The sequence below is a fragment of the Netta rufina genome (genome assembly GCF_964035555.1).
Source record: "Netta rufina genome assembly, chromosome: 3".
Classification (NCBI taxonomy): domain Eukaryota; kingdom Metazoa; phylum Chordata; class Aves; order Anseriformes; family Anatidae; genus Netta; species Netta rufina.
In genome coordinates, this window is record NC_140125.1 from 119064474 (window position 1) to 119089853 (window position 25380).

The window sequence follows — 25380 nt, forward strand, 5'->3', positions numbered from 1 at the left end:
GAAACAAATCAGGTTTTCCTCTGGCCCCGTTAAATCCCCAGCTCGCACCGAAGGCTTTTCCTCTAATAATCTGTCACGGGATAATGGGGAAATTTATTTCCGATGATTGTTGGCACATAAAATAGCAACCACGTACATATAATGGCAAGAAGTGTTGGATGAAAAAATAAGCATCCGAGATATAATTAGCTGATTGAGATAAAAATAAAAAATATTACAGAAAGCAAAATGAGGGAGATGATATTAAAAGTGTACATTTGTGTGCGTGGAGAAGGAGGAGGGATGCTACAAGCCCTCACCATAATTTTCTAACTCTTCTTTATTCAGAGTTTTTCCTCTGATGTTTTCAGCTTCACGGCACTTCACCTATTTCAGTCAATTTTTATTTGCTGCAGGCAATTAATTTTCCAGATTTTCTAGGATAACTGTTCTGACATTCCTGAGAAATAGAATTTGGGAAAATACTGTTGTTGTTTTTTTCTATTAAAAGAAAAAAATAATAATCTGGGATGCTTTCTGCAGGCAAAACTTGCAAAAACTGAGCCTTGAACTTTGCCCCTAGGCATGCTCAGCATGCAGAACTAGCTGATAAACCCAAAGTTGCCTAATCTGTCAACTTTTAGGAAAAAAAAAATGCTTTGCACACAATCAGTGGCTGTTTAGTACTGAATATTATAAAAGAGAGAATGAGAACCAGTTTCCTTCAGCACTTCAAAAGGGACAAGACAACGCACGCAACACTGTGCCAATTTGTACTTGGTTAAAAACAAAAACAAACAACAAAAAAAGGAGCAGCATTCAAATGGTAAGGAATATAATTAGTGCCAATCAACATGTTTTTGTAGAAAATAGGTCAAACAAACCCAACGTCTTTCTTTGATGATATTATGAGTTCAGCTGCTAAAGGGAAATTTGTAGGTATAATACAGTTAATGTTTTGTGGTTGATTTAGTTCCATATAAGCATTTTAATTATTAAAAAAAAAAAAAAAAAGTGTCACATGGTATCAATACAGGAAATGATGAGTGAAGTAAGATGACTTCAGCAGCAGCAATTGTTATGAAGCGCAGTGTGGTTGAGCTTTACCTGATCCTTAGAAATAACCACAAAATTAGTGCTGTAAAATTGGAAGATCATGTGGAAGTCAGCTACAGCAAGCGCTGACAATCCCGGGGAACTCAAGCAGCACAGATGAGCTCATTTTAACACAGTTAAATCCCAAATTCTTCATCTAGGAACAAAGAATGAAGGCCACATCTACAGAAACACGGGTGCATAAACAATTGTGCCCTGGGAGGTAATTTGGCATTGATGTCATTGGTTATGTTCATTCTCGGGCATTGTGTCCGGTTCTGGTACCCTTTTTTTAAACAGAAAATTGAAAGCTGACTTTAAAAGATGCAAACTTTAAGAAAGTTCAATACTAAAAAAGAAAAAATCTTATTGGTGGAAGTCACTGATAGGAGCATGTTGGTGTGTAAAGCTACAATTCTGAGTACCCACATCTCATGATTAAAAATATCTGGTAGAAGAATACTAACTATTGTCCCGAAGAGATGGTGGATCCATAGTTTTCACTGTCAGTCGCCTGCTGTTACAAATATCTGCTTTCTCCTTGTTTAAGCTTCTGGCTGTGGGTCTTCATTATGCCTTTCCCTCCAGCTTACAAAGTGCTTTTCTGTATAAAGGAAGTTTTCTTCTATGAACACCTTAAATACAGTTCCTTTAAAAAAGGAAAAAAGTTGTGATTTAACTGAGTCACCTAAAAATAACTAAAGCAAAGGAGAAAGAGCTGCCAGAATGGAAATATATTAACCTCAATAAGCCACAGGAAGCTGGTTGCTTGGGGAAAGGTCGGGACCAAAACTACAGAACAAAAAGTCCTGGGGACTGGGAGCACTGTGTCACTGAGGATGATTTCTTAGTCTCTGAGGTCACTTTCTGCAGAGTACACACCAACGGGGTAGTGCAGCAGGAGGTATCTTAAGATGCTTTAGGCAGCACGAAGAGGGAATAAATATATTTTGTCCACCATGATATGTTGGGTGCTTAGATTTACTCTTAGCCCCTGTGGCTAACGGGAATATAATAACGGTCAGCTACAAAATATCCATGATTTCTTGCCTGTAAGGTTAAAGACAAGAGAATGTTTTTCAGAAACATAGCCCTGAGGAAGAAAGTGCAAGATCTGAAGCCTGGGGAAAATGTGGGACTAGGAAGGGAGGGGTGTGGGATGGGGTCAAATGCCAGAAGACCCAGGAAAGAAAAAGGAGCAAGCAAACAATGCAGGAAGGAAACAAACAGTACATAAAAGGCTAAAATAAACACAGAGTGGGAAAATAAAGAGAAAAAGACAGAAGAACTGATTTTTCTCTATCAGCTCAATGGAGACCTGTAACGTGGGCTTTGATAGACCTTGCTTGTCAGCCCTGCGCGGTGTGAATGCAGACATCCTTCTATCTGGAACCTCTCCAGTTAGGTTTGTGAGCCCTGCAGTACAAGATGACAAAAGCACTAGCTACACCAGCACTGCCCAACATCAGTCAAGGTGATAGAAGCAGAGATTCCTGAACTCCAGTCTGTGTAAAATGGGACTGAACTCACACACACCCCTCTGTATCCTCAGACATACCCAAATATTTGGGGATTGCAGCATCTGCCCGGCATGTTTCCTTCTTTGTGTTTTACAACAGTTCTTAACAAAATATCTCTGTATATTCCTATATATCTGTGTACAAATAATGATTTATAACACAGGCATAAGCCCATTGATACGCCACTGAGAAAATATGGTGGTATCTGTCATAACTCCCTGCTTTCTTGGGAATGATGGATATACAAAACACAAAAAGATCTCCTGGATTTTCCTAGCTGGGTTGGTTGTAATGTCTGCAATCCCATAAAGCTCCAGCACAAGATTAATAATGTGGTTGATAAGCAACACCATCCTGTCCTTTTTCTGCACTCTAGCTCTGAAATCGGTAGACATCCTGGATCTAAAAGAAAAAGAGATTAGTCTACAAGCGATCTGCGGAAGTTAATAAAGGGAAAAAAATTCTTGATGCACAAAGATCACAAGATAAAAACTGACATGACAATGTTGCTTGTTAAAGCATGCTCTGATTTTTCTTTCCAGGAAGTATTGACTTGTTTTCCCAAAAGCTGAGAGCTATATTTGACTGAGTGGCATACTTCAAACAGCAAATAATATACAGAATCCTCCAACAATTCATTGGGGAACAAAAATGCTGAAATGAAAGAAACTCCCGGGCCAGATTTTTATCTCAATTGCATTACTGGAAATCCAAAGTAATTCCATTGATTCTGATGGTGTTGCTCTGGATTTGCAGCTGTGCAGCTGATTTGCATTTGGTCCTGCGAGAAAATCTTGAGAGATGCTTAAGCAGACGTTATCATCAGTTGGAAAGCAACCTCATCAGGGTATGACAATTGTTGATACATGCTGCAGTACACCCACTTATCAAACTGCTGGAACCTGAGTGCTTAAACAGACACTCCTGTGTCCATATCCAGGTATCCAAGCAGCATATTTTATAAGTGATCTGTATCTGCCCTTTCCATGTGTGAGTTTTGTGGAGCAGAGAAGTTTTTGAAGTGCCATTCTGATCTTATATCTGACTTGAAAAAATAAATGTTTCAGCTAAATTTTTGGCTTTTTATTTTAGAGTTGGATAAAGAGTAGAAAAATCTTCCCTAAGTACTTCCTTGAATTCTTAACTGAATTAATTCTGGCTTGGGCACATTTTTGTCCCTGAGAAAACTTGAGGTTTGAATAGACAAAGTATTCTTTGAATCACACAGCTTTGCACTAAGGATAAGCAAGCTGCTTGGATAGCAGAAGTAATGCTGCCAGTCTTCACTACATTCATTAAAAATGCATGTGCCATTTAAAAAGAAAAGCTTTTTGTTTCATTTTTTAAACTTCTATGGAAACTCTCAAGCAGGCCAAGTCACTGGACCTTCTCCAGATCAATGCAAGACGTCCCACTACAAGTCTCATCGCTCACCTGGACACGGAAGGATTCACAAGTCAGAGCAGATTTAAGACACAGCATTCTCAAGACTATTTATCAGGTTTTGTTTCCTGAAAAATGTGTTTAAGTCAAGTTTCAAGGGCTACATTCAATCCAAAGACAAGAAGATCTAACACGGAACAGCAAGAGCTAATCATCAAACCAGTTTTTAACCCTTTCTTTCCTTTGCTTTGACCTTCTTCTATACTATTTTATCATCTCCTCCACATAACTAAGCTCTTAGTTAAATTAAGCTCCATAAGAGCTTCCTTAAGAGAACGAACTGCATCTTGTTCCTTGTAAAGCACTGTGTACACTTAACCCATCATTATTAATACCATTATTAAAATTATGCTCCTGACATTTAATACGCTTGTGAAACTTTTAGAGTGCTCTAACAGATGCATAATCAAGATCAAGAAATTCAAAAGCCTGAACTAGGAGCCCTTCAGAATGATTCTTGATGCCACCGAGCTGTGCGGGAACACATTTATAGGCTGATGTAAAGGTATTTAGCTTCAGTGTGCTGGTATCACTTCAGGCTCCACTGCGTTGCCTTACCACCAGTATGACCAGTATGATCTCTCTATGGGAGATCTGTGCGGAACCTGGAGTGGCAGCTGGAGGCCAGGTCAGATAGGGTAGGACATTTCATATGGCTGCTGTGGGCAAGTCAGCTGAACCCTTTAAACCTTCATCTTCTGGCTCAGCATGCAGGCCTGCCCTGAAAATTGAGAATTCATCTACCTAAGCATATGAAAATTCGATGCCTAGACATTTTTAGGATGTTTTTACATTAGTGACAAGCTGAACAGAGCAAGCGATGCAAAGCAGGAAATGTTTCATTTACAAAGCACTCTTGGCTTCAGATCTATTTGATATTTACATTGGTTTATTGTAGGGCAATTTCTAATATTATTGTAAATGCCCAATATAAGTGTTAGCTTGAAGCACTGGCTTCATGTTCAGAGTACATCGAACCCCATGACCTCCAAGCTGAAAAAAAAATGACTATAAAATAGAAAGTATGGCTTAATAATGTTGTTCATAGGTCTAACTTCGAATCCATGATTAACTGCATTCACAACAGTCAAAGGGCTAAGTGAAATGCCTGGCCTTTGATCAAATGAGCAGCATATATGCAGAAGGGAAAGCTAAAACAATCTTGTGCCTTGTGCAGCATCAGTAAAAGCAAGGAACATGTGCTGTCACCACATCCTGGAGAACAAAAATAGTATGCAATTGAGAACATGCTGCACCCGGCAAAGGTTGGTGGCACTTCTCTGGGAGACACTTCTTGGGGAGGTGTCCAAAACTCCATACTGTGCTTTCAGGGCTGCTCCTTTGTGGTTTAATACAGACATATATGTCCTACACATTTCATTGTTTCAAAATAAAGTCGTCTTGGTGGTGATCAAGAAATGCAATCAAAAGCGTGTATTGGTCTTGAACTATTTTCCTGCTGCACAATGACAACATTTTCTCGGCGTGATACAGAAGTCAAAATTTCTGCAGTTTAAGGCAATGTGAAAAGAGTTAGCGACTGTTCACACAAAACCTCCTCATCCATAGCTGAATGCGGCTTTCTCAGAGAGGGATGAACATAAAAAGGGTATCTCTGTAGCACAGATGAGTGATTACAAAATAAATAATGGCTTAGCTTATCAGATCAGGTTTGCTTATTTTCATAAGAACTACCACCATCAATCAGGAATCAAGTAGCTACTATTCACTTCAGAGTGGAGCAAAGATAATTTGATACGTAAAGCTCTGAAATAGACATAATTTGAAGAGGAATAAGCAGGTGTTATTTTTTTTATTGAGTCTATTGTGCGGCTTTATTAACAACAATCTACTTTTTAAAAGACCTATTTAACTTTTCCCAGCCAAAAAAAAAACGTGTGAAAAAACGTCTCCCAGTGAAAGTGTGTTCTAAATTCAGCTAGCTCACTATATAAAACTACAGCTAAATGTTGTAAATTCACTCCACGAGGCATTCCCTCATGCAACCAAAACTCAGAACGGCTCGATCCTGCAGATCTGTAAACAGCCTTTCCTTGCCTCAATAGCTACACATTTTTTTCTTTGCAGATTGCTATTCCAAAGCTCACTGTGCTGGCTAGGAAACTCCAGATTTTTAATCTGTCTTCTTTTCTAGCATAGCTAATACCAGCCACTTGTTTTAGCAGCTGAGGACTTTGGTGGCTTGTTCCCACATCATCCTGCAGTAAGATTACGAAAGGCTCATGCGATCTGTTAGGCTGCTGAGCTGCAGAGACTGCTGCCTCCTCTGTTGGCCACACTAACCCAATGTTTCTCTTATTCTGCAGCATGCACCCATCCATCTCACCCTGTTTTATACCTGGCCAGGTCCACATCTGAGTTAGATTTATGAGCTTCGATTACAGCCATGCGATACCAGAGTATGCCTAGAATTAGCTACCTAAAAGTAGGCATTTAGCACTATTTGAGGTGCCACGGGGTTATCTCAGATACCTACACAGAACAGGTAGATAAAATAAAGCCCCTAAGGGGTATTTATATGTTATGGGGGGGGCAGCTGGAGGCTGGCTGGACTATACTAGGGCATCTCCAACGCTGTTGGGTGTAAGCAGATGAATCAGGCCCTGGAAACGTGTTCCATGGCTGAGCACAGGCACGGGACCTGGCTACCCCACTGCAGAGGAGCTTCATGCAAACTACCAAAGCCAACCTCAGTGTAAGCTCGGTGCCATCCCACATCTCCTGTGAGCAAGTTAAGGAGCAGAAGGGCTACCTTGTAACTGTAGACAGGCTGAACAGTGGGCCATTGCAAATGAGCTTCAGCCGTGTAGTCAAGGTCTGTAAAATATTATTCATCCACATTCTTCCCATGGTCATCCATGATTTACTATGTTAAGTATTCTGGTCTTTGAAAATTAAAAAAATTGCAAAACTAAACAAATTCAGACACCCCCCCCCCCACCCCCCCAACAAACCAACAAAACCAGCAAACGTACAAACACCCTTCACACACCCACATAAAAACAACTTTCAGATGCTCCAGTGCGTACATTGGTGAAACTAGACAGGATCTGAAGTCATCGTTTGAAGGGTTCTTTCCTCAGCTACATAAGCAAAACTAATCCATGGTACATCTAAATTAGATCTTGTGGATTGACACCAACAGGGAATTTAGTCCATCATATAAAACCTTTCGTTGCTTGATTTAAAAATAAAATGTAGGTGTTTGGTCAAATTCATGTTCAGCATACCAAGTCATTTTTAGATTAACTGAAAATGCCATTTGATGAAATGCAAAAAAAAAAAAAAAGGTTCTCATCAAGAGAGTCATTTAACCAAGCATCTTCTTCAGACCTTCAGCAAAACTTAGCTGCTAAGGTTGAAGACAAAAATTGCAGTGTGATCAGCATCATACACAGGTCTTCAGGATCTCCCCACCTGTGGCTTTATGACTCCCAACATTTCCACAAGGATAATATTCCCCGGCCTAGCTGATTGACCAATGGGTTACTTTCAGTTGTCTGGATCTTTTATACTTACATTGTTTTACGTATATTAATTTAAATATCTTCACAGAATCACAGATTTTCTAGGTTGGAAGAGACCCCAAGCTCATCGAGTCCAACCTCTGACCTAAAGTTACAACCTCTAGCTACAGTGCTTTTCACACTCCTTAAGCACATTTGCAGGCTCCAAAGCAAACAATTAGCATTGCTTCTTTTTTTATGTTTCTCTTTTTAACTCTGGCTTTGGTGCAGTTATTGTTTTCCTTCATTTGTTCTCCGTTGACCAGCTGGTTTAGATTTCAGAGAGGACTTCTATCAGTGTTACAACCTACTCCAGCAGAGAACATTTCCAAAATCATACCTTTACAGTCCAAATCCTAAAACCAATGCATTACATTACTTGTAGCAAAGTTCTATCCACCTCTAAGCAAACAAACAAACATGAAATTATCTCTTTACTTATCCATATTTCCTATAAGTTCAGTTAAAAAATAATAATAAAAAATTAACAGTTCTCTGGGCTTCAGTAAAGGCCACACATTTAATGTTTTCATAAATCTCAACATTTCTATTCTACTGTCTCTTTGAGCCCTTATAAGTCTATTGAGGTTACAGCTATAAGAGCAAATGAGAGCAGTTCTCCCCAGCAACTTCTCTCAGCTGTAACAAATCAGGACCTTATCACTGCTCCCATCACCCAGCACCTCTGTCAAGAGCTCAGGATTTAATTCATAATTATTCACAGGGAGGCCCTTTAGTTGCTTTGTGGGAGGATCTTCTTCTGTAATAAATGAATAGACTTGCCTTTTTCTCTCTGTGCACAGTGCTCACAATCAGTTCTGTCCTACATGAGGACACAGAGATGGAGGTATTTTTGGGGTGCTACCTTAAGCCAACCATGGCAGGGGGGGCTCAGTATATTCTTGGAACCCAAAAACCCTGCCTTGCGTGGTTTAGCAGCTTGACAAAACAAATGTGGCCTGTGATTCAGGAAAAAAAATACAGAATTTCTTCCTTTCCTAATTTTGCTATTTGGATTATTGCCCAGATAATTCATTTGAAAACCAAATCCAACCAAGCAATTGTCTTGAAAATTGAGTAACCTCAGGTTCAACTGTATTAAAAAACATCAGCTTCAGGCAAAACTGATGGAACAGTTCATTCACAGCACTTTCACCAAGCCCTGGCCCTCATTTTATGTTTTTCTGATTACGTGTACATTGTGCTACAATTTATCAGCCGCAGTACTGTATTATAATATATATTACCACTAGCTGACTCTGACTGTATGCATTCAGCTTCACTGACAGCTAAAAACCCATGGTTCAATGCATATTCATTGCTGCATTGCCATTTCTCAGCTGTTAAAACAGCTGCCTGAATCAGCAACAAGTTTCACAACTTAAAATAGATGTAACCCTGCAGGATACTCGGGCTCGATGCTCATTACGATTCTCACTGGTAGGCTGCTAGGAGCTGGGGACATGGTGCACTTACTGCATCATTTTGCCACTCAAGCATAGCACTACCCCAAATGTGTAAGCTCCATTAGCATTCCAGTTTGGAGCAGAGGTGTGCTTTTGTAATAAATCTCCTGATCATCGCCTCTTACCACGCTTTGGTTCACATCACGGAGTGGTCTTGGGATGGATGAACCCAATTCCTTTAGATGGAGCTAAACCAGAAATGCACCACTGGCTTCCACCTGCTAATGGCATGCAGTTCAGGGGACCAAACTACATGTAGCAAAACACAAACCTTCTTGAAATGCACAGAGGGTAGTTTGGGACCTCAGCACAACCTGTTTTGTTCTGCACATCTGCTCCTCTCAGCCCGTACCACTTGCTAAACGTAGGCAGGGCTGAACACAGCCGTCCAGCTTCCAGAGAGGAGCTGGCACTTCAGGCGAGGCTGCAAAAGAGGCAGACATTCATGACATAAACCTTGGAGTTGGATGGTTTCTACCCTCAGTGAACAGAACTGCTTCCTTTACGTTAACAATCATACCTGGCTTTATGAAAAAATAAAAATAAGAATTAGCAAAACAGAATCACAGAATCACAGAATCACAGAATTTCTAGGTTGGAAGAGACCTCAAGATCATCGAGTCCAACCTCTGACCTAACACTAGCAGTCCCCACTAAACCATATCCCTAAGCTCTACATCTAAACGTGTTTTAAAGACTTCCAGGGATGGTGACTCCACCACTTCCCTGGGCAGCCTGTTCCAATGTCTAACAACCCTTTCAGTGAAGAAGTTCTTCCTAACATCTAACCTAAAACTCCCCTGGCTCAACTTAAGCCCATTCCCCCTCGTCCTGTCACCATGCACGTGGGAGAATAGACCAACCCCCACCTCGCTACAGCCTCCCTTGAGGTACCTATAGAGAGCGATAAGGTCGCCCCTGAGCCTCCTCTTCTCCAGGCTGAACAAGCCCAGCTCCCTCAGCTGCTCCTCGTAGGACTTGTTCTCCAGGCCCCTCACCAGCTTCGTTGCCCTTCTCTGCACCCGCTCAAGCACCTCGATGTCCTTCTTGTAGCGAGGGTCCCAAAACTGAACACAGTACTCGAGGTGCGGCCTCACCAGAGCCGAGTACAGGGGGACAATCACTTCCCTAGCCCTGCTGGTCACACTATTCCTGATACAAGCCAGGATGCTGTTGGCCTTCTTGGCCACCTGAGCACACTGCTGGCTCATATTCAGCCGACTATCCACCATCACTCCCAGGTCCTTCTCTGCCTGGCAGCTCTCCAACCATTCCTCTCCCAGCCTCTCCCCATTCCTCTCCATAGTGTTTGATTTGGAGGCAACTCTTCACTCTCTTCCAGGTTCTCAGCTCAAACACACATCTAAGAGTACATGCTCAATTATTCAGTCAGCAACAAATAAACTACCTTTTTTTTTATTCATTTGCTGTACCAGAAAACCATAAAGTCATTCATACCTGTTTACGTTACTGTACTTTTAATACTTGCTAGTCCTTCCCCCATTTGAGGTATTCATCACTGACTATCAATGAAAACCCAAGTTTTATGCCATCCCCACGTGTTTTTATTTGTCGTTATCAGGTGCAAATAAAAGTATGTACTCCTGCAAAAAGAACTTGGTATTTATTTTAAAATACAGCAATAAATACAATTACATTTCCTTAAAATAAAGTAATGCAAAGTATATAATATGAAAAGGGATTCCTGAACATATTGTTTGCTCAGTGTCTTTCCAACACAAACATTTTACTGCTACTGCAATACCACAGTAAATACTGTAGATACTACTGTTGATAATACTGGAAACTGCATTTCCTCTAGGAATTCCAGTACATATTTGCTGTGGTTCCTTAGCTGGCAACACAGTCCCTTCCTTCCTCCTACTTTAGTGCAAAAAACAAACTATGCATGTGATCACTTACAGAGTTGTGCCTAATTATATAAATGCACTGATTATACACACTTTTCAAATGGTGATAGACTTCAAAGTAGGTAAATTCTAAATTGTGCCATTAAGAAAATCTATTTGATGATGGAAATTTCTGTAATATCATATTGCAATCTCCTGCATTGCAATTTTGTTTTCGAGTCAGTATTAATTTAATGACAAATAACAGCTGAGAATAATAGAGTTGGGAAAGCAAACTGAAAGCTGTAAGATTTATAGTGTGATACTGGTCTGCAGATGTTAATGAAAGGCAACTAAAAACAATTTGGAAAAGCAATGGATCTAAGGTAAATAATGAGTAGAAAGAAGTTCTGCACGACAAATACGAATACCAGGTCTTCAGAAACTGCTGTTAACAAAGATGTGTACCTGCAAGACTGACTTATGCCTGTGTTCAGTTACTCAGAAGAAAACATATATGCCATTGAATACTTAATTTGCATGTATTGTAATATGTATGTACAAACCACTGGATGTACAAACCAGTCCCACCAGTGCACACCTAGATCAGCCCACTGATGCCACACATGCACTTACAAAAACCAAGATGCTGCACAAGAGTTCAGTACATGCACTTCCTTCTCATGCCTTGGTACACGCTTCTGATTGATACACCCTTACCAAAACACAGCTTTTTATTTTTTAACATCAGATAGTCACCAAATCCTTGGTTTTTCAACATAGTAACACTTTAATGGAGTCATAGTACAAGTGAAAGCACGAAAGCTCATATAGTCTTAGTACCACCTAACAGTTACTTTTCCTATTGCATTGATGTCCAAGGTGAGTAGATTATTTCATGTAAGCTGTAAGAATTTCTATGTTTCTACATTCTGTAGAATCTGTATGTTGTACTGCAAGACCACAAGGCAGATCAGACAGTAATTACAATGCTGCAACACTATAGGTAGGACACGTCAACCTCTCTGCCTCTAGTTAAAGCCAGGTCTATAATAGCTTACACAGCAGAGAAGAGACAGAATCCATCTCCAGAGAAAAATAGGATTGTGTATTGAAAGGAAATAGTCAATCTTCTCTCACACAAATCCTAGCATCAAAACAAATGGTCTTGTAAAGTCACTGACTGCCACATTTAAACAAAGGAATTTATGGAGTAGAAGCAACTTACAATCAGCAAGTGAGTGATGCTGAGTTCCGAAGTTCACAGATTGATCAGGACTTTCCCCCAGAATTCAAGAACTCATGTCTCAGACTTTGGATACACCCTTCAGAATATGGGGCCTAGATTCACTTTGGTAGCTTTAAGATCACTGACTTTTTCTCTGGTGCAACCACATGCAAAAATCTCTAAAAGAGATTACACGTATCACTGCACAAGTAACAAAATATTTTCTTTTTGCATAAAGCTATCAAAACTATTCACACATATACACACTAACCTTTTCAGAAAAACTGGAATTTAAAGCAAGTATGATCCAATTTCAATATTTGAATGAGGAGCTCCAACAACAACACGGAGAAAACACATAGCAAAAGAAGTGATGTTGTGCTTATTGGCAACTTCTTTGACCTTCACTCATATGTGAAGCAATTCCACACCCTGCCCAGCATTACCTTTTGATATTCTTCCTTAGATTTCAAGGCAGCTTCCATCTGTTCCTGAGAAAATGTGTAGATGGCCGAGCGATACTGTGTGCCAAAGTCATTACCTTGTCGCATTCCTGGAGAGAGAGAAAATACACCACACCATGAGGATCATGCTCCAGGCAGGCTGGGTTGCAATGCATAAATTTGGTGGGCTGAAATTTAGGACTTTCCATACACCTGAGTTAACACAATCTCTCCTGTGCATATTCATTGTATATGTTTATGAAGTCCAAGCCTTTCTTTGGTTGAATAGTCCTTAAGAGATTCAACTCTAATATCTCTTTTTAAATGACATGCAAATAAGATGTGAACATTTTACATTTTGGTAAATCACACGGTAGTCACAGATGTAAAACCTTAAATAATCAAGCTGCAGTTACTGTAATCAAGGTACTCTTAAAATACTTATTTTGAACCATGCAAATGCTATTAAAAAACCTTTGATTTTACCAACTGCTTAAGAATTTTCTTGTGCTGGAGGGTTATATCTTAATGAGAGAAAGTTTCAAAATACCCATGGAGATAACTAGACATTCTCCTCTATTCACAAACAACGCTCCTGCTAAAAGACTGCTATGCAAGTACTGCTGAATTAAGTCTGGAACAAAGTTATTAATTCCTACCATCAGCACCACTACTTATGGAGAGAAGAAATGACTCTTATGAAATCTGAGAAATGTGCTAAGAAGGTTTGGAGAAAGTATGGCTGTTTTCATACCTTTTTAGAGTGAGTAATGCTTAGTAATAGCAACCCTTACACACTTCCTCAGAGTCTGGCAGAAGTAGAAAACAAAGGTATATATGTACTCCACTAAATTCTATTTCCAACTTAGACACGATAATACGGATGGCAGGAGTATATTAATTTTTACATCTAACATTATGAAAACAAAACCCTAGTTGTACATACTCAGTAACTCCCAGAAACCATACCATATTGGTACAAGGATTAGCCCCTTTATTGCTGATGTATGTACTTCCAAAAGATTAGTTGTATGAAGTTGCTTATGTACATATTTCCAAATTCAAAGCTAGATTCTACCTTCAAAAGTATAAAACAATGGGCCAAAGCGGAAGGAAGACTGCTATTCCCTTCGGTGGCTAGCCTGGATATGCTTTGGCTTGATGCAATTCTAGGGAGCCATGCTGGCCAAAGGCAGCGCTGCCTGGCATTGCTACACATTCCCATTCCCTCAGGCAGCAATACTGGAAGCCAGTTCTGCTGCAGTTCATTCCATAAAGCCTTAGAGAGGAGCTTTAGCATTAGGACTGATCTGGAATTGCAGTTTTGCAGTTTCAGCCTTTCGTAACTTTATTTCCAATTTTTCATTTGAAAAAATAATGTTTTGCTTTGCTGTAATAAAATGTATTTATTTTTGAGTTTGCCTGACATTTTCTGTGAATGTGGGTGAATAAAATACCTTGGGTGACATAATTCTGAAGTAGACTCAAAGCAATTGATTCTTCCCAAATGTCTACAACCCAAGGCAAAATGGAAATCATCAGGATGAGTCTTCCAACTGTCCCTGTGCTACAGAAATCCCACTGAAGACTAGCATCAACTGTCAGGACTATGGAGACAAAATAGAAGAAAGCTGTAGGTCCCAGTACTCCCTAGCAAAGGGCAGAGGGTGAAAAAAGAGCCTGTGATGCTGGGGGGAGGAAAAGATGCTATCAACATAATACTGTTTATTAAAATATGATAACTTTTATCCCTTTTGTACTTCCAAAGGAAAAAGAAAACTGGTTTAAGGACAGTACAATATCAAATGAAAGCTGGCTGAAATATTTATGGCTGAATGTGATTCTGAAAAATATTACGGAGTTTTCATGTTATTTGGGTTACATTTTAAACACCAAAATTTTACATTACTATATATAGGAACGACAACTACTTCTTTCATCAATACTTAATAGTATGGTCTGCAAGGCAGACAACATTTTGCTTATTACTTCGCAAGTTATTTTAGGGTAGTAGAGACTTCTTAACAAGTCAGTGCTACTGAATAGTTAGGCGAAAAATAACTACAGGACAGTAAAGCATTAGCTTTGCCAGGATATGTTAACGCTGATTGATGCTTGTGCTTAAGCATTAGCATTCTACAAATCTATTTATTGCTTAACAAACTACTTAACAACTGACTGGGGAGCAGATTACAAAAATCTCTATAAATGGATGATTCCTATATCGAATGCCAGAAATGCATGTATTTCCAGAGTATATTTTAGCATGAATTCCTGTGCACGGTGAAAGCAAACATTTAATATATGCATGTGCCACCATCACATAGCAATAGGGAAGCTGTCAGCTTAATTAATTTATTGAAAAGAAAGCTCTTTAGTCTTGCCAAAATTGCATAACTAGGTAGGACAATTGAAAGCCACAGTACACAAAATCTAGATGGGAAATAGGCAACACTGAAACACTGAAGAGCATTCATCACCATAACGGTGTACCAAGACCCACATCTCTTTCTTGCAAAGGCTTTACATTAAGGCTACATATTTTCCCCCCAAATATACCATAGCTTTATGAGCTCAGTGATGAAATCATAAAGTTAAGGAGTAAAGGATGAGGTCAGACGGTGCAATAATAGTGGCCCCTACTAGCACCGAAGTGCTGGCTGCAATGTTACACCACCCACTAGCTACAAAAAAGACTGAACAGGTAGTGTAAGAATTACCCAAAAGTGTAGCCTAACTGTGATCATTCAGCTAAGCTAAAATGTCATTTATTTTCACTTGTTCCTTAAATCAATTTGTACCTAAATGTCCCATGATAAGTAGCTAATGCATTGTCTGACTAAGACACAGACTATAAAATGCTAAAATAAAATAAATTCTATGTGTATAGACATAATCAAGTTACTACTGTTACTGCTGCTATTTGTGATGTACTTCATATGTGCAAACTTACTTCTCAAGGGTCCATCACTGATTTTGTAAAACCCTTTGGCAACTCACACTTGTTGAGATTCACTAACTCAATGAGTAGCAAACAAGGCAGGAAATTCAATTTACAAAACAACAGTGGTAGGATGACTGAGCTTAACAATCTCATCTTTGTCTGAAAAAAAAGTCAACTAAATCTAAAATCATCTCTGCTTGACTATCTAAAAATTACACAATACCATCTGTAATTAGCTTTCTTTCCTTTTCTGGAATATTGTTCTTACTTTGTCTGATTTTTTTTTACTATTATTATTCTATCCCTCTGTGTTATAATAAAACCACAGCTATACACATTAGGCTTCAAATAAGAACGAGAAAATATGACTAATTTAATAAGGATGCTAAAGGTATTGGAAGATATTGTGTACTGCTATATCAAAAAACATTCTTGTCAGGGATTGTCAACTTTGCTGCCATTGATTCTAGCTAAATTGGGTACACAGTAGATTCTGCAAAAGTTCTGTGCTGAGACGAGTTGACTTCTTATCTATTGTGTACCCAAATGGTTCTACTGAAGTCCCAACATTTGTTCAAAGTTTTTAATAATACAACTGAAAACACAAATAATCCCAATCGGCTTCAAATTATTCACCCTATGATCAAGTTCCCAGGTAATTAAACAAAATTGACACCTTCAAAATTGACATCTACTGCAAACTGTAATCTGACATTATAAAAGCATCAAGATTTGGAAGGACTTTGAATGACCACTATTTTTTGATACATTTCCACAGAAAAATTTGTAAAGCTTTTGACATTATGGATTGGATGGCTTAAAGCAAGATTTATTACCACTAACTGATGCATTTCAGTATCTAACGTCCAGCAAAAATTCTCAACAAAGAGTTTTATCACAAAAATTTCTTGCCTTCTTGAAGAAATTTATTTCTTTTCACCTGTATCAGATTCCACTTTCAAGAGACACATATAATTTTGTTTTAATTCCAAGTCAAAACAGTGTATGAGGTTTGTCTAAATCTTCATTACTGGAAGAAGGAATATTCCTACAGAACATCAGCTGAACACCTTCAGAGCAGCAGGATCTTCTATGCAGGGCAATGCTGATTGCCCCCAACTGTTCTGTGGGATATCTAAAAGTCACTCTGTTTGCAAAATCTGCCAGTTTAGGGATAGAATTTATGTAGTCAATACTCTTTTTCTTAATACTCTTTTTCTCAAGGATTTAACATATGGGTAGATGTGTCAGTAGGGCCTGACCTTCCTCAACTTTCATTCTAGGCTGAGTTGATAACCAGATTGCTTCTTAGACATATTAACGAAATGTATTACACTGGGAGATAAGGCCTCTGACAGGAAGAAAGACCTTCACCAACTCTTTCAGAAACTCTGCAATGAGAGAATGAAACACTAAAAAACACTTCATCCATGGCTGTAAGCATTTGATACACTGATCTCAAGCCCATTTCTTTCCAACAGGTAGTTTAAGGAAAGTCTTCTAGGGGCCTGAAAGCAGAAAGTCATCTTACATGTCCCATCCTACCTGGGCCACGTGGTCACCAAAACCCACCTGGAGGGCTTGTTCTCAGTGCTGATGAGAATCTCTTTAACTAGAGATAACCAGTGTTTTGAGGCCTACCCAATGTCCTTGCCATGAGGCAGAAGAAGCCAAAACCTAGGTGATTTTTATCTGGTAACCTGAGTTTTATCTGCTGTAAGAAGACCGAGAACAGAAGAACGTCCTTGAGCCCCATTTTGGATTCTACAGGAGACTGAAATCAGAATCCCCTTAGCCAGCCTGGGGTTTGCAAAATCACCCTGTTTCATCTGGCTGTACTTTACAAATGCCAAAGGTTGCAAGACAGTAACTGGCAGAAAATGCAAGTATCTGTCTCTCTGACCTGATGATCAGGAACGCATCTGTCAGTAACAGGAACAAACACACCCCGGAGTCAAAAGGCTGGCACTTGGTGTTGATACCTGAGGCAGAGAAAATCAGCTGTCATGCTGAAGACAGCTTTAAAAATCTCCCATCATAGGGACATTTAGATAGCCTGATTTCAGAACTGATAGAAAATCAGAGGGTAAAATAGATAGATAAAAAAAATATGTGGAATATGTGGTTTTGGATAAGGCTGCATGGTGCCAAAGAGCGTCAGCCCAAAGCACAGTGCCTGTGTGAGCACTGGCCAGTCCTTGTAAACTCTTGTCTCTAGAGAACCAGGGTAGATGAGGGCATTTGGAACTCTAAGTGTGTTTAGATTTTGGACATGGATCATATTTGGGAATTTCACTATGGTTGACCAAAGCAACTCAGTGCTGTGCAGCCTGGACCACTCTGGAGACCATAAAATTTCCTCACTCTGCCAGCAGAGATTAAAACACCAATTAATCAAAAAATGCCCTCAAGAGCCAAGTGCTTGCTCTGTCTCATGTGATAACTAGGAGAAACAGAAATTTGTTGCCACAGGATGGTATGTGGAAAGGACAGAGAGTTGTGATGCTATCCCAGTTTCTGCAAAAAGAACAATTCCCAGGTTGAGAGTGCCACGTAATGCAAACACGCATGCAGACTGCTACTGGAGAAATTATTATCTGCCAAAATATAGAAAATATAGATAATATAGATAACAGATAATATAAAATAAATGGTTCTAGAAAGCCCTCTTACCAACACTTTGATATCATCTGAAGCACCTGCATAGGAGTGACTTTATTCTGGAACTTGTTGGTATCAAAGTAGCAAATGCAAGTTCTTCTTTGACTTGAATGATCAGAACAAATGAAAACTTCCCTGCCTTGATGCAACTAGTAGGTGCTTTTTCCCTCATTGTTTCTATTCCTTCTGAAAGCTACTATGTATTCCTGGCTGGGGCCAAAACATTGCTCCTTTAAAGCAACTATCCTGTTATGCTAAGTTTGAGTTTTTATAGAGATGCTGCTTAGGTAGGTCGTTGTCCTTCCTATCTAACTTCAGGGTATCTTAAGGTCAATAAGAAATAGGTAAATCCAACGCTCTAATAAAAGCACATATTTCCCAGAACAATACTTAATTATTATTTTTATTATTATTTTCTTTAGAAATGGAGAATTCATTACAAACGAGAAAATTCTTCCCAAAGAGTGATTTTTGAATATATTTCCTACAGAAGGCTGAAGCAAAATGTACTTTATTTATTTCTTTGGCTAAATCAGGAATTTCTTCTGAAGACTCAACCCTCTAAAGACTTGAAAGCAATACTTATACAACACTTCTTATCTTCTATCCATTTAAAAATAATAAAAAAATGTAATGGCATCATTCGTCAACCTTGTTATTCTCAGAGGATCCCAAGTATAATGGAGATAAATGACTAAAGTCTGTTACTCTCTTCTGTGCCACCCAGTGAAGTTTTAAAGGGCAGTTCATAGCTCTTATTTTTATCATAATTTTTTTCCGTGATTTATAGACTTTTCTGCAGCTGTCACTTATTTTCTTATACCCACAGAAACCTGATGTACCGATTGGTCATTTTCTTTTCCCCAATCAATGCTTGCTGAGTTAAGACTAATAAAACTCCTTCTTTCAGCTCATCATATAATTATTTAGTAAAAATCAATTGCACCATGTCACCCTGGCTTGATGTCATCACTCACTGTAATGATTACATCCATACAGTTTAAAAGTTGCTAGGGGAAAGTAAAACTCTTTATAGCATATGATTAAAGGAGAAAAATGTTAATAGAAAAGGAGTTAGTTACAGTGCTGTGGATTGAGAGCTCTTGATGATTTTCAAGGTACTGGGGTGCAGGAAGGATAAATGCAATATAAAAGCACTTCTTCAGAAGGTCACAATACAATAATGAGTTTGTACATATTAAAGGAAAGTCATATTATCAATAGAAAGCAAGGTTTACAAAGCTTTCAGTACTGAAGGTTTTCAGTGCCAAGAAGTACTACAGTTTTGTTCTTCCCCTTTTGCCTTGAAATCAAGACGAAATACAAGCTTTCCCTAAAATTTCTGACTTCATATATTCTTAGAACATCATGGCTAAAATAATGTTTTTTAAAAATTTACTTCAGCCACAAAAATGTCTGATGAAAAGTACCTTTTTGTCTTTAATCTTCATCAAACCACAAGATTACACAGTTTTCTGGTGTAGCTTGTAAGGCAAAACAGTGTCACAGATTTGCTGATGTTGGAAGGGACCTGTGGAGATCTCTAGTCCAACCCCTCTGCCCAAAGTAGCATCAGCTAGAGAAGGCTGGCCTTGTCCTCTACAGTTTTCAGTATCACCAAGGGCAAAGACATCACAAAATAATTACTTCAGATTGCCAGTGCTAGTGTAAATACGAGCTGTTGATGACAGTCAATACAACACTCACTCAACGAAATACCAGAAGCTCTTGAAGTACAGAGAATATTTTCAGACATCAGATTCATTAATGCCATAACACACCCCAAAGTACTGATGGACACACAGGAGAACACACTCCATCACTTTTTATTAATGACATTTTGTGGGAATGGGATGAATTGCTGCTACAAATTTGCTGCAGCAAGAAATCTTGTCTGCTCCCACCACAGATGGCCAACACACTACTACAACAAAAGCAAAATAATGGTAGTATATCCACTGGGGCTCTATCTTTAACCAATTCTCTTCACTTGTTATTAGCATTATTATTATTCTGTAGTTATAAAATGCATCAAATTTCTTCTCAAGACAGTTCAAGTATTTTACACAATTAGAACGAAGACTTTGAAAGAAGAGTTCCCTATATGCTTATTTATTAATTCAGACAGAACATTGCTTAAATGCATTTTGGAATGCTCTTTGAACTTTGAATGAAATGTATGATCTACCTGAGCCCACATAAAACCATTGGTTATTTTTTTATGAATGTCACAAAGTATTAAATGCTACTGGAAGATGGGAATTTTAATCCATTTCTAATTATTAATTGAAAATACATCTTTACCACTAGTGGATAGAACAGGCAAATGGAATGGTGAATATGTACATGAGTCATCCTTAATGGCATCAATTTTACTGTAGGGGATTTTTTTAATTATTTTTTTGCTTAACTTTAATCAGAAGTTAAATGATTAGCTTTTGACAAGTTTTTAGACTTGGATGAACTTGGGACAGAAGTGAAAGTAGTATCTTTTAACAGTACTGAATGCAACTGATGCAGCTGGAATTAAGCTTGCGGGTTTAGGCAACAAGAAGCTGCCCAAACACAGATGCCTAATTTGGGGTAAGACAGCTGTGTTGACCTGACTTCCACTGATTGTCATGGAAGCCGAGACACCCTGTGCCTATGAAAACATCTACATTTAGGTGGCTTTACCTCAAGCTTTATCTCACCTGACATGTCTATGCTGGTCAGAGAAATCTGATCTAAGATAGTATTCACCACTGAATAGAGCAAATGTATCTTCAAGAGCCTGGAGGACAAGACACAGGGCATATGGGAGCCCCACACTTCCTAAAGCACAGTAGGAAGATGGGCAAAGTGCACACAGGATCCAGTGTGGCAATAGATGTTTGTTTAGGCATTGGTGTCGAGCTCTCATTGTGTCTCTTCTTCGTAGACTAGCTCTGTTGCAGTGCTTACAAAAAGCTGCACAACTACTGATCATGCAAGAAAACATAATTAAAAAACACAGAAATTCTGATCATAGACTACGGAGCTGAGCTACGGAATCACACAGATTTGTTATTATTTTCTTTATATGCTTTCTCCTTTCTCTTCATTTATCTGTTACTCACTAATGTCGTGCCTAAATTTTGGCATGTGTTAGCAGTATGAATCTAAACCTACTATGATCCACCAGGTGTTATTGCAATAGTAATAAAAATAATTAGAGATAATAAAAATAACGGTGTTGTCATTTGCTTTTATCAGCAGATAAACTCATGGGACACTGCTCTCTCAAAACACAGACAAGTATGCTCTTATAAATATGCAAGAGAAAATTGCAGGCAGAGAAAAACAGTCATTCACTGAAAATATTGTTGTTTAGAAGAGAGTCAGCTTTGACCTCCTGTACCTAATTATACATGAAAACAAAGATTAAAAGCCTACTAATAATCACCATAAACTATGATTAATGATGTCATGCTTCAGTGCCTCGGATTTCTAGACCCGTGTACAGTAAATTCACTAGTGGGATATTTGAAGAAGAAAAGAATGTTTGGTACTATTTTGTTTTAACTTTCTCTATTGCTTTCATAGTAGAAAGACAAACAGTCCATCACAAAATTCTGCAGAAAAAGACCTTCTTAGGTTGCTCTTTTCTAATTGTGTAACTGTACATGCAAATCCAGCTGCTGTTATTCACACCACATACCCTTTGATTTCATGGATGTTTGAAAGCTACTGATGACAGTCAAGCATTGAGAAGTCCGGATTTTCATTCAGAACTTCATGAACAAATGAACAAAGCTGCACTAAAATGAAGATCCCCTTCCTCTTGCCTTCCTTTTCTTCTTCCTTTCATCTACTACAACCACAGCTATTCTATAATAGAGAAATAATACAGAAGTGACCCCAAGGAAGATTGTCACAGAATAAAGGCGTTTTCCAATTGTTCTTAGCGGTACGGAAATTATGAACAAAAGGAATCCCTTCAGGTGAGTGCTAGGTTTATGTTTACTGCAGCATAATAGACAAAGTGTCATCTTCAGTGGAATAAAAGACAGATACCGTGGCTTTTCTCATTATCAAGTCACCATTTTCCTGACTTTAGCAAAACTGAAAAATAAAGTTAGTTTTCAGTACTTCTGGAGAACTAAATAACACATCTTTGCCATAAATGAAATAAATAAGCTAGAAGTAGTTTAAAATGAAGAAGGAATCAGAGCCCAGAAAGAATTTTGCCCTTGAGCCAGAATTGATTCAGCAACACTCACTTCGTATTGCAAACTATTCAGCCATCTCAGCGACTGCTGCACTGGCTAAGACTCCCCTTCATTGCAAAAGACGCAAAGTCAAATCTCAGCTTTTCACCGTGACATGGAAAAACAACAGCTCCTAAACTGGAAATTTAGGTCAGAAAAAGTCTATTCTCATTTATATGTATAAAAAGAGTCTAATATGCAAATAAGGTCATGACAGCTGAAATTCCTGGGGATGCAAAACTGCCAAGTAAAAAGTATTTATTTTTAATGCATATTTAGTTCTAGAGAAAGGGCAAGGAATGGGAGCAACATAACATAAGGCTTTTCAGATTATGGAAGAAAGGAAATTGCATCCTCAAACTGCAGTAGTGGTTAAGCACCACTGGCCAAGAGTATCTTCAGTATTTTGCAAAAAGTATAGGCCACAGGTATTTAGGAATTAATTATGAGCAAGGGTCCACTAAACTGCTTGCTGGTGGGATGGTTAGGAACTAGTCAACTGTGTCCCACCGTTGAGACTTCATTGCTAAGAGCAGGAGTTAGAAGTATGTGAAGGTAATAGAGAACTCTTCCATCAACTCATAGAGTGCATATTACTACTGAGTATTCACTTCTGCATGAACCAATATACATTTATCTTTGTTTTTATCTCAGTATATCAATTTCCATGGCTTTTTTAATTTATCAACACAGAGCCGTGTTTTATTTGTTTCCTCCAAGAGCCTTCTAGCATTATCTTTACCGCAGATTTAATTAGTATCCTCTCCACTATATCCTCCACATCATTAATGAAAATATTGAAGAGTATGGGACCAGGAATGGCTCCCTCAGGGGTCTGTAATTCTATTTTGAATATATTTAATATGTCTGGTGGCAATAGATTTGTATTTCCACTGTTTTTTTGTTACACCTTGCAATAATGCAGAAACTATTAAACTATTAGGTCTCAATAACATTTGAAATAAAAGACAAAGGTGTTTTGTGCTTTAATCTGAGACTTGCGAATTTCATTCATTCAAATTATAAAGGGAAGAGACTCACAGAAATGTAAAAAAAAAAAAAAAAAAAAGGTTATATTTTACATGAAGAGACTATTTTTTCCCTTTAATCTCTAAATGAAGTTACAGGCCTGTAGCAGAATACATAATGCTGGTTTAGGGTCGCTGTAGCATTTTTTATGTGTACAGCTGTTCTTCCACTGGTATAAGTAGACACATCTGCTCATTAGCAATACAATGTCATTTCTAGTGTCTAATTTTAATTATTTGCAGATGATAGATTCCTTATGCAATGTCTAAAAAAAGTACAGTCCTTCAAAACTGGTGAGAAATAAATATACCCTCTGCAACTAAAATGGGTCAGCACAATGAAAACCAGATATTAATCTGGAGAATTCATGTATCAGCACTAAGGCTAAATGCCAAACTATTTGGAAGGTCACAGGGAGGAGAAACAGCTCATACATCTCTTCTTTATCGTGGATACACAAGACATATGGACTAAGAGGTGTTCTGAATGAATCTGGCGGGTGATGAGTTTGTTGTAGTACAGATGGTCCTCAACTGCTGGAAAAATACCAGTTCTGCTTACATTTCCTGTACAAACACAGGCAAGATAAGGACTTCATGATGGAAAGGACAAATGAGATTACTTACCAGTAACTTTGGTTCTCTGCGTACCCATACTCAAAGAATCAATACGGCTAAAAGTAATTTTCCAGAACCTCCTAGGCAGCGGTGGCCGTGAGCATCTTTGCTCTTCACCCCACTGCCAAAGGTACGGAGTCCTGCCTTCTCCTCAGCTCTTTCTGTTGTATCAGAAATATAACCAAAAAAACAGCAGCCATGAAAAAGGATAGGATTTGTGTACAAAGGGGCTTACCCCAAAGAACTGTAGGTGTAGCTGTTATTTTTTGTGGGCTGGGAAGGACTGGTGTGCTTGATAAAGACAGGGAGCAGAACTACCAAAACGAGCATCAGTTTTGGCTTGTAATCAAGAGAGGAGAGAGCTAAGGATGTGAGTGGATTTTTCATTTGCCCCAAACACATTTTCAAGAGAAGGAAATAGCATTTGCTTTGTGTTCTGCTAAGAAGATATGTTCGGCTATTGCAAGCAACAAAGAATCTTTAAAGCTGCTTTGGATAGGGCTGAAATCTCTGACATGTAGGACTTCAACCTCACACAGGATCAGGGTAATTATGAACAGTAGGGCGCTTAATGGGAATCACAGTTGCACCATGATAGATTCCTCTGGTATCAGATTTTTCCAAAGGCTTGGAGAAATAGACTCCCCACAGAGTGGCCAAACTTTCTGATCTGATAAAATATGACATCTTCTTCTCCGAACATGAGCAAGGTTGGGTTTCCCAACTGGCTCACATGCTGCCGGACAGTGCTAATGCCAGAAGGGCCATCCCACCAGCAGCCCTGCTGCTGGCAATGTGAGTCCTGGCTGAAAGCTACATTTCAGCTCATTCAGGGTCACCTTTCAGCTTGATCTGAGAACTTTTTGACTGCCAGTGTCCACACAAAGAAAGAGGTGGCATCCTACAGACAGGTTCGAGGACAGAGAAGAAAATTGCTCTTTTTCCCATCAGATAAGACAAAGATTAGCTTAAAGCAATCATGAAACTACAGGCTGAGGCACAATGCAGACAAACTGATGGCCTGAAAGTCCACATCCCTCTAGACACATGGCAGAACCATCATAAGGATGCAGTTTGAAGGAGACAGGCAGGCTTATATCTTAAAAATCTGCAAGACTCTGAGATTGTCTCTTTTAGTGCAAAAATAGGGCAATACAGATTCTGCCCTACGCCTCTCTAAACCTTACAAGTCTATATGGTGCACAGAGCGAATAGACATAAAATTCTTTTGCAGTATTTTCAGCACAACACATTCATTCTTTTTTTCACTATCAGTCACAAAGAAGCAACCACCTCAAGCACTTCTAGAGCTACACAGAGCAATCCTCTTATAGATAAGATTATTCCTA

At 38.8% G+C, this 25380-nt stretch overlaps 1 protein-coding gene across 1 annotated transcript in view; it reads right to left on the minus strand.

Moving 5' to 3' along the window:
• MSRA (methionine sulfoxide reductase A) overlaps nucleotides 1–25380 on the minus strand; it is a 271314-nt gene that overhangs the window by 77559 nt on the left and 168375 nt on the right. Inside the window, exon 5 of the mRNA XM_084285134.1 lies at nucleotides 12555–12661. Coding sequence (XP_084141260.1) covers nucleotides 12555–12661 — 107 coding nt within the window. The remainder of the gene's footprint in view (nucleotides 1–12554; nucleotides 12662–25380) is intronic.